Consider the following 16,206-nt stretch of genomic DNA (forward strand, 5'->3'; position numbering starts at 1 on the left):
CACTGAGGATGCAATAGACAAGTAGCTGGTTCTCCCTTAAAAAAAAATTGAAATCACCGATTAAGATTCTCCATTGAACATTTGTGGGATCATTTTTCCCACCTTCCAGGATGGGCATTTCACAACATGGATAGACCGATGTGAAAACAGCTTTGCAGATAATCTCAGAAATGATTTCCCCAGGATCCGCATTAATTGATAAGCTCCATAGACATTTCAAACTGCAGCCTCTCTTCCTAACCCTCCCCCCTTGCAATGCAGACCAATTCCTAGGGGGAAATTCCGGGGAGGTTCGGGGGTGACCAAGGAAAAGGAACTCCTCCGAAGGAGAAGGGGCAATGCGGTGCAAAGAGAACAGAAGCCAAGCAGAAGAAGCACCGCAACACCAGGCGAAGGAAGATTGGACAGCCACCTGTCTGAAATGGCATAGAGTCTCTTGCCTGAGCAGGGGGTTGGACTAGAAGACCTCTAAGGTCCCTTCCAGCTCTGTTATTCTGTTACTTTGCTATCCTTCCTTCCTTCCTCCCTCCCTCCCTCCATCACTGGAGGACCTGGACAGCCACTTGTCTGGAATGGCATAGGGTCTCCTGCTTGAGCAGGGGGTTGGACTAGAAGACCTCCGAGGTCCCCTCCAACTCTGTTAAGCCGCTCTGATGCCCAGCGTTGCGGCTATCGCTCCCCTCCCCCAAGCGGGGCATCTCGGCCCCCGCCCCCCCTCCACGCCTCCGCCCCGGCCGACCTCAAGCCGAGCGGCGGAGGCCACGCAGCCTTCCCGGGCCGGCTCTCCCGCCGCCCGGCGGCTCCCTCCCTCCCTCCCTCCCTGCCCGCCGCGGGTACCGGTCGAGCTCCGCCGCGGGCAGGCGGCGCCGTCGCAGAGCGAGCCGCACCGCGCGCCCAGCCGGGACTCGAGCGGCGGCTGGAGGGTGACCGAGTTCCAGAAGGACTTGGCCAGCGCCACGTCCTGATCGCTGGAGCCCGCGAAGGCCAGCGGGGAGGCGGCGGCGGGGCCGGCGGGCGAGGGCNCGGCGGGCGAGGGCGCGGGCGCGGGCGGCGCGGTGGCCATGGCCGAGGGCGCGGGCGTGGGTGGCCGCTCGGTCTCCATGGCTCCGCGCGCCGCTCCGGCTGGCCGGCCCTGCCGTTGGCTCGTGGTGGGGGGGCAGCATTCGGTCGAGGCCCGCGGGCGCCGCTTCTGCCGCGCCTGCTTCCTCCGACGGGCGTCCCCTGGAGGTGGGGGTGGGCTGCTGGACCGGAGGCTCCGAGGCGGGGAGACAGAATAAAAGAATCGCAGTCAGAGGAGATTTTCAAGAAGAGACTGGACTTATAATCATTTGTCCAGAATGGTCTAAGATTTTCTGTCTGAGCAAGGGTTAGACTAGAAGACCTCCGAGGTCCCTTCTAACTCTGCTATTCTGTTATTCGGTTACAGCATTGGAAAGGGACCTCGGGGGTCTTCTAGTCCAACCCCCTGCTCAAGAAGGAGACTCACTACCATTTCAGACAAATGGCTGTCCAGTCTCTTCTTAAAAACCTCCAGGGTTGGAGCACCCACAACTTCTGGAGGCAAGGAGTTCCACCGGCTAATTGTTCTCGCTATCAGGAAATTTCTCCTTAGTTCCAGGTTGCTTCTCTCCTTGGATAGTTTTCATCCGTTGCTTCTTGTCCTGCCTTCAGTTGCTTTGGAAAATAGGTGGACCCCCCTCTACTCTGTGACAGCTCCTCAAATATTGGAAGATGCTATCATGTCTCCCCTAGTCCTTCTCATTAGACTGCCCAATCCCTCAACCTTCGTATGTTTTAGCCTCCAGTCCCCTCATCATCTTCGTTGCTCTTCTCTGCATTCTTTCTAGAGTCTCAATAGCTTTTTTATATTGTGGGCTTTTGTCCATGATCCCTTGCACCCCACGGCCAGGGTTGGCAGCCTTCTCCCACCCGTCAACTAAGCAGCCTAGGTGAGTCTTTCGCAGGCTTGGCAACTAAGCCTGGTGGACTTCAACTCCCAGAATTCCCCAGCCAGCATGGAAGCTGCCAAGGTGGAGAAACACTGCTGGCTGGGGAATTCTGGGAATTGAAGTCCACCCATCTTCAAATTGCTAGAGTTGAGAAACATCACTCTAGTTTATTGCCTCCATAGCAATAGAGAGTGAGTAGCCCAGGCTTTATTATTATTTTTTCCTAAGTACTTTGGAGGGAGTTTAAGGCTTAGCACCTTGCAGGGAATTCACCCCCTCTTCCCCCCCCCATCCCGCAGGAGCCACTGAAGTCTTTATGAAATGCTAGAGTCCTGCAGAAGCCATTTGGAAAATCAAGATCCAGATATCTGCTTAATGAAAGTTGGTGTACTTCTGCTTCTTATAACAGTGTCCATGCCAATGCTGAATGTTCATGTCCTCTTGTATTTCCAGGGTGTGTTTTTGGTCATGTCCTGGACTGAGAAGCACTTGGCGTAAAACTCCAGTAATCCAGCATAATGTGAAAAGGGCTATCTGTTCCTCAAGAGCAAAAGGCTGCTGTGTGCAGGTCTAGGCAGAATTCCAGACCCCCCATTCAAGCAGGAGCAATGACAAGAGAACGTCCCATTGGGGACTTGGGACTGTAAATAGTCCTTAACTGACAACTGTAATCAAGAATTACGGTCGTCAATTCTGCCAGTCATTATATAAGTCATCACACGATCCTGCCCGATTTTACAATTTTTTTTGCGGCGGTTGTTAAGCGAACACAGCAACGAGCCAAAAACCATCGGGGTTTTTTTGTTTTTTGGGGGGGGGGCAGAAACCATCGGGTTTTGAGAAAACATGTCATAAATTGCAATCACGTGACTTTGGGATGCTCCAAGTGGCCGTAAATTGCTGTTCACCCAAGATGCAATCGTGTGACTGTGGGTTGGGGTGTGTGTGTGGCCATCAGAACCTTGAATACAGGTTGCAGGTTTTTTTGGGGGGGGGTTCCCTCCTACCTTCAGATAGTTGCTAAGTGAGCAATCATAAATTGTGGACTCTGTACAACATTGTTTTACCTGTCCTCACAAGTTCTGGGAAACAGTATGACAATAGTTTCTTAGAAAGGAGGTCACCAAAGATTTTTTAATGTTGACATTTATTGGAGAGATATCTCAAAGGAACAATAGATGAGATGTTGAAGAGAAGACTTCTTAAGGTACATACCAAAACCTTTTTAACAACACCCTTTTTCAAAATATTATTTTTTTACTCTTTGTTCTTTCCATACACATAAGTCTTAATTCTTTCTGCTTTGCTGGCTAAAAGGGAAGGGAAGCAGAATTAGTCATTTCTTTCATTAGTCTCCTCCTGTCTTTTGGATTCATATCAAGCTCCTCTAGGAACTGACCGTCAGTCAAATATTATGAGCTGTCAGCACTCTTGTCAAGCCACAACACTGCCGGTAAATGACCCACATTGATCAACCAGAAATTTAATTACCATCCATCTGGACAGGGAACTGCAGTCTAAATGAATAAAAAGTTAATAAATCAGAACAGGGCTTCCTATTAAGTAAAGTGACTGTTAATGAGGACTGAGATACAACTTACTCTCAAGTATTCATTCCTCAAATCTTTCCTCCAGCTTTCCCTAACCTGGGGCCCTCCTGTAGCTATGTTGGTTAGGTAATGTTGAGAAGAGCAGCTTCAACAGCTCTGGAGAACATCAAGACGGGATCAGTAGATCTACATTTTACAATGTTTCTCAACTTTAGAGACTTTAAGATGCGTGGACTGATGTCCACCCATCTTAAAGTCACCATGGTTGAGGAACACCACTTCATAGTAGTGACCACCCTGAGCACAAATGGTATCTCCTACGGAGGGTATCTTCTGTTCTTCAACCTGTAGAAGTCGATTAGTCCATTCAGCAGATTGCAGAACTGAAGGGAGAGGCCGCCTTTTCACTTGGCTGTGTTGTTAGCGACTGTTGGTTTGGTCAATCAGCTAACTACACTGCCTGGTGACCAGGCTGATGTTCAGGCTTGGGTCCAATGGCCTAATTCCTCCTCCTCCTTTGTCTTTAGAGACCATCCAGGTTCCACCAGTGGTTTCCAAAGAGATTAAATCTGGATTCTCTTAAGATCCCCAGTTCGTTCTACCAGGATGAAATGCAAATTGTAATCCAATGAATAGAAGACCAGAGACCAAGCAAAGCTTCTCTAGATCATTGGTTTTAGAACTTCACCATCTGGTACCATTAGCAGCACCATCACCCAATTCACCATCAGGGCAGAAGACCCACCCCTGGGCTTTTTGTTGGCATGGGATGTTTTTCATTTCTGGTAGGACCGTGAAGGCTACAGCTGCTCTTCATACCAGCCTCGCTTTATAGGTCTTGAATGTCAACCAGAACATCCCGTTAATCCTGCCAGAAATCTGCCACAAGAGAACCCTGAAATTTGCTCATTATCCTCACTGTGTAGTCATCACAAAGCTATGCAGAAGTTGGGAGTGTCTTCACTATTTCTTTGCGCCAGCATTTCCTCATGACCGGTTGTCTTTCTTGCTGTCGAGTTGGTAACCTCTAACATGGAACAGAGGATCTGAATAATAAAATAATAATTTGAACAGGAGATCTGAATAATGGCAACTCCTTGGGTTTCCAGCTGGGAACTGGCTTCTGGGGAGCAACCTGGAGAATTCTGCACATTGTTTTGATGACAGTGAAGCTAGTGATTGCTAGGGAGATACACAATCAACTAATTACACTGCCTACAAACCAAACGTGATTATCTGCAGGATCCAACCTGAAAAATACACACAAGCACACACCGAGGAATCAGCAGTTGTTCCTTTGCAATTCATGATAGTAAAAATATCAAGTCCAAATTTCTTGGATCATGGTCTAAGAAACAGCAGCTTGTAACAAGAACCTGGCCTGCTGAGTTCCTTCGTTTTTTCTATTTTGAAGTTTCTAGACATTAAGATTGCCCAAAATAGACTTGGAAAGTCTGCAGGCCCTATCTTGTGAGTCTAAGTGGGAGATGGCTGAATACCCCAACTCTTTACTCAGTTCTGTAACAGTCATTATAAATATGTATGTTTAATATGAAATATCCACTAATCAAGCATGCTAGTTTTACTGTGCATGATACATAAAACCTCGGTTCTGCCGTACCTGGGACCCCTGGAATCAAAGACCAATCTAACCCCAATCTGGTGCCATGCTTGAATTAATTTGCTTATATTCTGCCCTCTGTAAATGAACAGTGCCAGGGACTAAGTATAGACTTAAGAAAGAGGGAAGCAACTTCACCTGTAAAAATTACAGTGTTTTTCTACAAAAAGTTAAACAATTTGTTGCACCCCAAATCTGCAGTAAGCAAGTCCTTCCTTCAAGCTAGCAGGGTTAGTTAATTTTCTGCAATTGCTCTATCACTCAGCCTTTTTAGTCCTGCTAAGAAGCTTCACCCTGAATTTAAACTCAGCTTATCTTCCAAGCAGGCCTGGGAAGGGCTTTTTGTTGGCATGGGATCTGTTTTTCATTTCTGTAGGACCTTGAAGGCCACAGCTGCTCTTCATACCACCTTGTGCCTTTCAACACTGGGAATGCAGGATTCCAAGACCTTCACCATCTTCCCTCTCCCAAGCTTGGTCTCCTGTGCCAGGCCACCTTCATTGAACCCTTTAGTCAAATGCTTCTGAAGCAACAGAAAACAGCACCAGCGTTTAGAATAGAGCTCAAAAAAATATTGTGTGTTCCTCATACACTTCTGGTTTACAGATTGAGGTGATTCCTTCAACACAAGCTTCTGGAACAAGACCATAAAAAAGGAAGTTTAGAATTTGTCCATGAGAAGCTTACCTTGATATAATTCTGGTGGTATTAGCCACCTGGGTAATTCAATGTGAAAGTCTGGCACGGTTTCAAACCCCGAGCTGCGAAGGAGTAAAAGAAAAATCAATGGCACTCTTCAATTTTCTTCTCAAAGGGATAATCTTTGCATCATCTTGGCTTCTGAAAGCAGCAGAGACATCCCAGGACTTCTAAGAGGGACTTCTAGGATGGATCTCTAAACCAGCATTCTTGACCAACTTCAGCTGTGAATTCTAAACCTGGTAAGAGAAAGAACTCAGGATTACAGGCAGATCCAACCAATCTCAACTGCTGCGTGTCTGGTCTTGAGGTTGGCCCCAAAGACCCAATCCTAGGATTTGTATGCAACTCTGTAACCATGGATGGTCAGGTGTGGCTTACAAATTAAGCCCAGCTCAGCCCTCTGAAAGGGGGCAGGTTGGCTTCTCCCTGTGGTGACCGAATGATGCAACGTTTCCATGGACCTCCCAAACACACCAGGAGCAGGAAGTGGAATTTCAGGACTTTTGAAATCAACCTGACGCTCTTAGAGGTAAGCCCTTGCCTTCCAACCATTCGTTTAATGATGGTTTGAAAAATAAAAACGGCCCTGAAAAAAGTGACTTCTTGCCAGTCCTCTTACTTCCAACGGTTGCAGCATCCCCACGGTCATGTGATCACAATACAAGCACTCGGCAGCCGGCATGTATTTGTCACGGTGGCAGCATCCCAGGGTCCTGCGATCGCCGTTCACGACCTTCCCAGTTGGCTTCTGACAAGCCAAGTCTGTGGGGGAAGCTGGAGTCACTTAACAACCAAGTAATTCACTTAACCACGGTGATTTGCTGAACAACTTTGGCAAAAAAAGGCTGCAAAATTATCTGTGACTCGCTTAACAACGGCCTTGCTTAGCCATGGAAATTCTGGTCCCCTGTTGTGATTGTAAGTCGAGGACAGGTGTTAGCAAAGTGAAGCTATGAGGCCAGTGGAGAAAAGGCTGAACGTCCCTCTTGGGTGCCCTCCACTTAGACTATTGTCTAGACCATCATGAAATGAAGGATGATGGTTTGGCAGTGCTGAAAGCCAAGGATTTAGCGTTGGGAATTCAGACTGATGGATGGAATTGCATTTACAGCCTACCTTTTCTTCAAAGAGCGGAAGGCCCTGATTCTGAGCCTCCCTTAATTCGCTTTAAGAGTCTGGTTCATGTATATTTCACACTGCATGAGGCAAAGAGCCAGGGAGAGATTTAGTGAAGGGAGATGAGGTAGAACAGTGTTTCTCAACCTCCGTCATTTTAAGAGGTGTGGACTTCAACTCCCATAATTCCCCAGCCAGTTACTGCTGGCTGGGGAATTCTGGGAATTGAAAAGCCCATCCATCCTAAAGCACACGGGTTGGGGAATTCTGGGAGTTGAAGTCCACACATCTTAAAGTGACAGAGGTCGAGCAACACTGAGGTAGAATACATTAGGTTGACCAATTCAGTGCAGTTTTACAGAATATCCAAGTGTCAGGACTTCACAACTAGGTGCATCTTCAGCTTGTTACACAAGTGAGATGGCCGGCTCTATTAATCTAAACAAACAAACAAACAAACAAACAAGATAGATATCCACCTGGATGTATAATCCATCCGATCAGTGTGTAAATATATTCGGAATAGTAGCATTACTAAAACTGAAATGTTGCATACATTCCTTGGTAGGTCAAATGAAATGTTTCTAAGGTAGGAAAACTCTGAAGAGCAGATCAGGAGCATATCCAGTATTTGCTAAGAATAAACGTCTTAAAATTTGACACACAACCAACTAGCGTTTAAATACGGAAACCATTTCTAAACGTAGTTTCCATTAGGGTTGACCATTGAAAAGAAAGCAGGTTTTGAACACTTGGAATCCAGGCAATTGTTTTAAGAACCAATAGTTTATCACTTGGGAAAGGAGATTAGTAAAGTTGTAAAACATTAGTCAACGGATGGATAGGGTCTAGCATTAATGCTCCAATGCCAGCACCAAAAGTTGTCCCTGAACAAAGCTATTTATCAAATTTAGGAACTGTCCATCTCCCTCGCAGAGAGACGTCGGGCAGTGTACAAATAAAAAAAAAATAGAAGTTGCCTATTTATTAACTGCACAGAAGATGATAAGAGCCATTTACTTACATATTATACTTCCTGGATCCCATCAGGACCAGGTTGAAGATTTCAGCCAAACCATGCCAGGCTCCTCCCAGGGACCTCTTATCCTGTTGCCTATTTTACCTGCCAAAAAGGACCATCTTCTCTTCTGCTCTTTTCCCATCTTCCTTCCCAACCCCAAGAAAGTTTTCTTCTGGCCCACCCCACTCGTTTTCCATCTCTGGAAACCTCCATGCCATGCTGCTGAAGATGAACATTTTAGGAAGGAGAGTCCCGGGTAGGACCTTAGACTTTCTCTTGGTGCAGGAAAGTCCAAAGAAAGTCCCATCCACCATCTTCCTGCGTTCAGGAGGGCAATGTTTGCTCCAAGCCAAGCCTGCTGTTGCTAGAGAACAGATGCAGGGCTTGGTTTACAGTCCTGTCTGGACTTGCCTGCAGAAGAGGGAGACCCAGAATTTAATCTATTAAGGAATGCTTGGACTGAAATTGGTACTCCATCCAAAATCTGGAAAAGGCAAAGAGCTTCCTTTCCTTTCCTTTCCTTTCCTTTCCTTTCCTTTCCTTTCCTTTCCTTCCCTTCCCTTTCCTTTCCTTTCCTTCCCTTCCCTTCCCTTCCCTTCCCTTCCATTTCCTTCCTTTCCTTCCTTCCTTCCTTCCTTCCTTCCTTCCTTCCTTCCTTCCTTCCTTCTTCCTTTCCTTTCCTTTCCTCTCCTTTCCTTCCTTCCTTCCTTCCTTCCTTCCTTCCTTCCTTCCTTCCTTCCTTCCTTCCTTCCTTCCTTCCTTCCTTCCTTATTCCCTTCCTTCCTTTATCCCTGATTTATTTCCTTCCTTCCTTCCTCTTCTTCTTCTTTAAATGACCTCATAATTTTCAAAGAATATGACCTGCCCCTCAGGGTGAAGAAAGGGCTGAGGTTTTCTTGGAGAGAAGAAAGAAGGTCCATTTCAAGAGGTCAAGGAGAAGCCACTCTGGTGCCAACTCTTGACGATTTCATGGACAATCAAGGCCTGAAGAAGTCACATCGCTGGACTGGGCAGCCTCATGGTGGATAGTCCTCAATTTATGATCCCAACTGGGGCCACAATTTCCACTGCTACGTGTGGCAGTTGTTAAAGCGAGTCACCTTTTTTGTTGTGGTTGTTAAGCAAATCACTGCCATTAAATGTATCACATGGTTGTTAAGCAAATCCGGCTTTCCCCTCCAGCTTCGCTTCTCAGAAGCTGGCTGGGACGGTGGCAAATGGACATCCTGTAATCTGGGATGGTTGGCAATCGTTGTAAGTGAGAGGACTGGATGTACGTGATTTTTTCCAGTGCTGTTGTAATTTCAGTCACTACTGAATGGCTGTAAGTCAAGGACTACCTGTAAATCTATTAATAATTAAACAAGGGACACCGTTTCTTTTTTTTTTAAATTTTTTATTATTTTTCATTTAAAAAACACAAACATAAATCTTTTATCACAATATCAACCAAAGAGAATAAAGCTTAACAAAACATTCACAGACGTGTCCGGTGTACCCCTCCCGCACCACCCTCTTCCACTTACCACTCCTTCCTCCTCTCATTCTACCACCACTCCTCCTTCCTCCCTCTTTCCTACTTCCCTTCCACACTCAACCATCCCATCCTATGCAGTTGGGGTATCACCGGACACCTCCTTAAAAAAATCCTACATATAAATCTATAATACAAACCTACCCTTTTCCCCCCTTCCCCCCCAGGACTTCCCAAAGCTAATCTAGGAAATAAACACAAAATAATCAAAATCTATTCACAATTACTCCATATTACTACACACTAGTATAAACTTGCTATGACTCTAAAATAACATTAAGATACATACAATTTTTTTTTAAAAAACATCTTTTGTAAGGGACACCGTTTCTTGTTCTCTAGCTCAGGGGTCTGCAACCTTGACAACTTTAAGACTTGTGGACTTCAGCTCCCAGAATTCCTCAGTCAGCAAAGCTGGCTGACGAATTCTAGGAGTTGAAGTCCACAAGTCTTATAGTTGCCAAGGTTGGGGACCCCTGCCCTAGACCATTTGAGACAGACATTTGTCCAATCTTTTCTTTAAACCTCCAGTGATGGAAATCCTGCTGATTTTAGACCCAGCCTGAGGACTGCAGGGAAAAGAAATTTAATTTGCGGGCTGCCTTGATTTAGATGCTCACTCACCTCTATGGCACACACCTGTTACAGCTGCAAAAGCTCCACCTCTCCCTATATAAGCCTGAAAGGTGAGCAAGAAAGCTATTTGGCTAGCAGAAGGAGTGTTGCCGAGTTTGAGAGGGAAAAACACCTGTGAGTGGTAGCTGAATAATCTCAAGCAAGCTAGTTTATCTGTTTTTCGGCCAGGACCCCTGGATTCTCAGCCAGTCTGTGCATATTTGACCAGCTCAGCTGTGATCTTTTTCTGAAGGTAATTCTAGATTATTTCAGGGGTGTGCCTGAGTAATATTGTTTTGTCCCCGTGACTAGGTTCTTAGGTATCAGCTTTAATGTGGATTAGTGTAAGGATGTTTTACTTCCTTCTCACTAATCCATATTAATTTAACTTCCTGAGTTAGAGCCAGTTGTTGTCAATTAACCATCAACAATGGTTAAAACTGTTCCAGATCTGCAGAAGGTAGCCTTGCAATACTGAGTATTTGAGAGTGGTTTTGTATATTATGTAGTGGCAACTGAAGATGGATGGCTGGGGATTTCTGGGAGCTGAAGTCCACCCATCTTTAAGTTGCCAAGGCTGAGAAAGCCTGGTCCAAGCCAAACATGGAGGTGGTACTAAAGTTCTCATTCTCCTTGGTCAATGGTTAAGTATCTTGCATGCAATGCCTACATTCCCTGGTCAATATACTCCATGATTGTATTGGCTGGGGAGGATGGGAGTTGTTATTCTAGCTAGCTAAGTTTTAATAATAGTATCTGGAGAGCAACTGGTTGGGAATAATGTTGGCTTCCTTTGAACATCAGAAGTAGGGAACAGTAAAACTGTCCACATCCAAAGCTTGTGGCAGATACATGGCTGGGAGAGTCTGAACATGGCAGCACAAAGTAATGCCAATGATAGGAAGGACTGGATATCTCATTTAAAAAAATAACTCCAATTCTTGGTTTGTGTACTTTTAACCAAAGAAGCATCACATTTCACACTGAGTGTGAGCAAATTGCGCTTGGCTCAGATTGTTTAAGATCTTCTCCTTAATGGTAGCAGCCATCATTTATGGCTTGATCTGTGAGTCTAATCAATTGTGGCTTATTCTCCCAACTGAATAAGCAAACTATAGTTTGAGGGGTCCTTGGTGCTCTCTGAGCTTGGTTGTTTTCTTGCAGAAGTTTCATTACCCAAACTAGGTAACATTATCAGTACTACTAGCACTGATGATGTTACCTAGTTGGGTAATGTGACATCCGCAAGAAAACAACCAAGCTCAGAGAGCACCAAGGACTCCTCATTTCAACTCTGACCTACAAATATTCTCCTTTATTAGAAAACTATAGCTTGACGTGTGATATGAATGCACAAAAGGTGACATCCGAAGCCTTTGGCACACCAAGCTGAGGTAGTTGTGAGACATGACAACTCCTGCTGGTTACAGGAACAGGGATGACTGCGGGTCCTTTGCTCCAATTCCCCCCCCCCTAGTTGTGTTCCTGCAGTGGGGGTCCTCTTGCAGAAGGGACGGCATGAAGGATGAAATAGCAGCCACAGTCTTCTTCATCACCCGCCTGGTCAAAAGACACAACAAGCTGAACAAGCAACAAATGGAGATGTTTGCATCCACGTTGACCACCCTTCTCTTCGAGAGGTATAGAAACCACTGGTATCTCGACAATCCCACAAAAGGACAAGGCTTCCGGTAAGAGGCCCCTAGGGGAGCCCCTCTTGGTCTAGTTCTGCAAAATGGGGGCCTGCCCCTCCCTAAAGCAGCCCCATCTCATGTCTCCCCATCCACCCCAGCAAAATTTTCAGCCAATCACAATCTGTATTTTTCCTCCCCAAAATACGGAGGCCAATGAAGAGAGCTGCTTGAAATCATCTCCAGAGGCTACCGTAAGAAGTAGCATGACCCCACTTTCCCCGGTTAGAAGATGGTTTGGGGTCTTCCTAATCCCCTAATCTGCCCCACCCCATTTTTCAGCTTCCCTGGCTAAATTTGTATCACATGGACCAAAAGGTCTTATGGCCAGGACCTCTTCATAAGCACCTTGGATTTCTTGGGTCAACCCAACCTGGACAGCTGCTTCCCGGACTTGATGAGAAGATGGCTTTGCAACCGAAGCCAGAGATTATGGGGCTATATGCGCATACACACACACACACACACACACACACACACACACACACACACACACACAGGGTTGGGATTTTGAGCACTGGCAAACCGAGCAGCTGAGTTTCTATCTGGTTTTGCTGCCTTGGTATAATCCTGACTGGGTTTAACATAAGGAATGTAACTGAGTTCCTGGAATAACTCTCTCTGGGCTTCCTATGTCGACTCATAAACTAACATAGGCTGCATTCACACAACCCGTAAGCCCTGAAAAGTATGCATAGGGGTTCAGATGAGCAAAACTTAGCCTTTGGTGGGGATGGAGCTGCCTGCTTGCTGCTGCTGCTGTCTGTCTGAAGGTGGAACTGGGTCAGTCTGGATCTTTGCTCAGGGCTCTGTTGTCCCAGATGCCTTTCACGGGTTCTTGGGCACCTTTGCCTGGCCTCCCCCTCTCAACTGGGGTTAACGCAGAGGAACATATCTTGACGGCCTTCCTGTTCCCACTGGTGGGGGAGCATTTTAATCCGCCCAGCTCTTTTCAGGTGCATCAGGCTAAACCACTTGCAGGCGAAAGATCCGCTCTTGGACCAAGCATGCAGTGCGAGCAACGTGGACTTTCACAGCCTGGGTTTGCCCAAAGAGATGACCATCTGGGTTGACCCCTTTGATGTCTGCTGCAGGTGAGGCTACCATGCTGGAAGGGACCTCTTTCTGTGCCCCCTGTGATTGGGTTGGCATCCAGGCCAAGCCATAGTTGGGTTAGCCCAGGTTTGCTGAACAAACTACAGTGATATGACGAATTAAGCCAAACATTAGCCTGATAAATGAGCACAGCCCAAGAGTAGATGCAGTGTCCTCCTTCAGCTGACTCTGCCCAGATCCAAACATTCTGCTCGTTTGGGTTTAGCGTGTTGAGACAACTAAGCAATTGCAATTCGTTAAACCTGGTGCTGTAGGAATGTTTTTATGTTATAGTATGTATAAAATATGTGTTGTCATTCTATTGTGTGTTTCCCAGAGTCATATATGTCAGATGGGTGGTAGAGAGACGGAAGAGAGGGAAGGAAGGAAGGAAAATGAGTTGGCAAGAGAGGGTGGTAGAGAGAAGGAAGAGAGGAAGGGAGGAAAGGAAGAGGGAGGAACAGATAGTAAATTAAAAATATAATAAATGGTTTGGGGCAAGGAAGGAAGAGGTTTGGGAAACCTTGCTCTAAGAACCGAGTTGTTCCTTGCTTGAGGCTCTGTTTGCTGTCCTGCTTAACCAAATCCTCCCTTTAGATACGGCGAGAAAAATCCAGCGTTCTCCGTGGCTCACTTCACAGGCCAAGAGAATGACCACGATGTGTCTCAGGGCATCCGGCAGGCGGTGGAGAAGGCCTCCTCCTCCTCCTCTTCCTCTTCCTCTTCCGATTATCACTCCTGCACTTCTTCTGACGAGGACAGCACCACCAGGGAACCCAAAAGCATCCCAACGGTTAGCAATCCCAACAGCATCTATCAGGTGAGAGGAAGGGCTGCGGGTGGCTTTGATGCCAGGACTTTTCAAACGTGGCCCCTTTAAGGTGGGTGGACTTCAACTCCCAGAATTTCCCAGCCAATGAGGAATATTGGGAGTTGAAGTCCATTTTAATCTTGCCAAGGTTGAGATACACCCACCTCCCTCCCTCCTTCCCTCCCTCCCTCCCTCCCTCCTTCCTTCCTTCCTTCCTTCCTTCCTTCCTTCCTTCCTTCCTTCCTTCCTTCCACCCACCCACCCACCCACCCACCCACCCACCAGAAAACCACAAGATCTCGCTTCACAGGGGTCCATCCCAAGAAATTGAGAACGAGCCCCTTAATTTATCCAAGCAGGGCTGGATCCACCTGGGCTGGGAAGCAGCACTGGCCTTTTGTTCCCCAAAGTATGTCCCCTGTGATGCGCCTGGGGAGTCAGGAACGATTGGGAGGGCCTTGAGTGCTTCACCATAAAAGAAAGAGAAGTGGGGAGGGAGGAGGAAAATGAATGGAGGTTCTTAGAAACTGTCCAAAGTTCTGTCTAGAGCAGCTCAGTCGGAACGAGGGGAGACGAAAGAGCCGAGCGGAGCACCAGGGAGCTGGCAGAAGACTTCTACAGATAGTCCTCGCCTTACAACTATTTATTTAGTGACCATCTGAAGTTACAGCGGCACTCCCAAAAGTGACCGATGACCGTTTTTCACGCTCATGTCCATTGCAGCATCCCCATGGTCATGTGATCAAAATCCAGACGCTGGGCAATTGCTTCATATTTATGACGGTCGCAGCATCCCGGGGTCACGTGGTCCCCTTTTTGCGACTTTCTGAAAAGGAAAGTCCATGGGGAAGCCACACTCACTCAACAGTCCTGTTACCAATTTACCATCTGCAGGGGTTCACTTAACAACTGCGACAAGAAAGGTTGCAAAATGGGGCAAAGCTCACTTAACAACAGTCTCGCTTAACAACAGAAATGCTGGGCTCCATTGTGGTTGTAAGTCGGGGACTTTCCAGTACTGTCCCCTCCTGAACCTTCACCCCCCCCCCACCCATGATCTCCATCTGCTTTCAGTGCAGTGAGCCGTTCCCCCTGTGGACCCAATATTCTCGCAGAAGATGCTTTGTTCCGGATGGCCTCCAGCCGAATCCTGCCGCTGCTTACTATCTCCACTACAAGGGGTACAAAGCCTGCCGCCCCTCGCTGCCCTTCAGTTGTCCCCGAGTGGACAGGTACCACTGGGTCAGCTCCAGTCAATAAAGCTCTGATTTGCACCCAGGCTGGAGCCTGAACAAGCTGGCAGCCGAAACGTCGGAGGGCAGCTGGTGGCTTTCCCAGGAGAAAAACCAAAAAGTTTTGGAACACTTTAGGACAATCCTTGTCCCCAACTCACTCTCTCGTTCTCTCTCTCGTGTGTGCGGAGTTTTAAAAAATTATTTGCTTTGTAAGCTTTTTTTTTAATGCATGCTTGCAAGGGGCGGTCTCTTTTTAGACATTTTTAATACTGTTTTTAAAATGGCGACGAATGAAAAATGAACTGCGAGACTGCGCTTGTGGAAAAATGTAAAAAGGAAATTCTCTTATTAATAAAATGGAATGTTTTCTTGGTTGCTTTTTAAAGAACCAGTTACTCTGTGAAGAAGGAGGAGGGAGAGGGATGTACATATTGGTTTGTGTGTGTGTGTGTGTGTGTGTGTGTGTGTGTGTGTGTGTGTGTGTCTCCAGGCGAAGTGGGCCAGCTCAATAAATAAACCTTGTTTCTTAAAATCTCATGACCAGGCACTGCTGTAGGGAAATTCCCTTAATTTTTTCACAGAAAGTTGGTTCATTTCACGTTTGCATTGTGAAAAACTAGATGTTCTATCTGGGCAACCTTCTAAGTTAGTTATCTCCTTGTGTGAAGGTCTCTTTCTTTGTGTTTCCAAGGTAAATTTTCAGATAGAAAACTCACCTAAGTAGACCTTGACAATCTACTGATCTTATGAAAGCTAAACAGGATGGGACTTGGATGGGAAATTCTAGGGGAAAGACTAACACTCTGGATTAGATTAGGAACTTGAGGGGAGGGAAAAATCTCTTCCGTACCATTTTCAAAGAAAAGTTTCTTGGTATGTCCATGAATTCATCAGGCATGTTCATGGGTGAATGAAAACAAGATGATAGCCATAGTCCTGTGATGGAAGCCTCCCTTGTTTTACACCCAGCACGTTAAAAAAAGGCTGGGTCCATGTGGTCATCCCTGAATCAAATTTGAGTTTTTCTCCATTGCAGACTGAACATTTTTTCTTCTGGAAGGGTGTTGACCCCGTGGAATGCCCCCTTCCCATTCAGTCTTAATACGTATTATGCTATCCTGGATAGGGGACAATTTGTCCAGTGCAAAGTGGAAGGTCCTTTAAAACCACTCTCACCAACGCTGGCAGAGCAAGCCACTAGTACATAAAATGAGAGCAAATCTCACTTCCTTCTAGCACAGATGATGTTACCCAGTTGGGTCATGA

General features: G+C 46.5%; 1 protein-coding gene across 1 annotated transcript; it reads left to right on the forward strand.

Moving 5' to 3' along the window:
* The first annotated feature begins 11,601 nt into the window (after nucleotides 1-11,601).
* Nucleotides 11,602-14,997, forward strand: BTG4 (BTG anti-proliferation factor 4). Its single transcript, XM_015812580.1, has 4 exons — nucleotides 11,602-11,799; nucleotides 12,756-12,893; nucleotides 13,492-13,714; nucleotides 14,780-14,997. Exons 1-4 carry the CDS (start codon nucleotides 11,627-11,629, stop codon nucleotides 14,963-14,965), a joined length of 720 nt encoding a protein of 239 aa, XP_015668066.1. The 5' UTR covers nucleotides 11,602-11,626; the 3' UTR covers nucleotides 14,966-14,997.
* Nucleotides 14,998-16,206: the final 1,209 nt, after the last annotated feature.

The sequence above is a fragment of the Protobothrops mucrosquamatus genome, unplaced genomic scaffold, assembly GCF_001527695.2.
Source record: "Protobothrops mucrosquamatus isolate PMUCROS unplaced genomic scaffold, P.Mucros_1.0 scaffold97, whole genome shotgun sequence".
NCBI lineage: Eukaryota > Metazoa > Chordata > Lepidosauria > Squamata > Viperidae > Protobothrops > Protobothrops mucrosquamatus.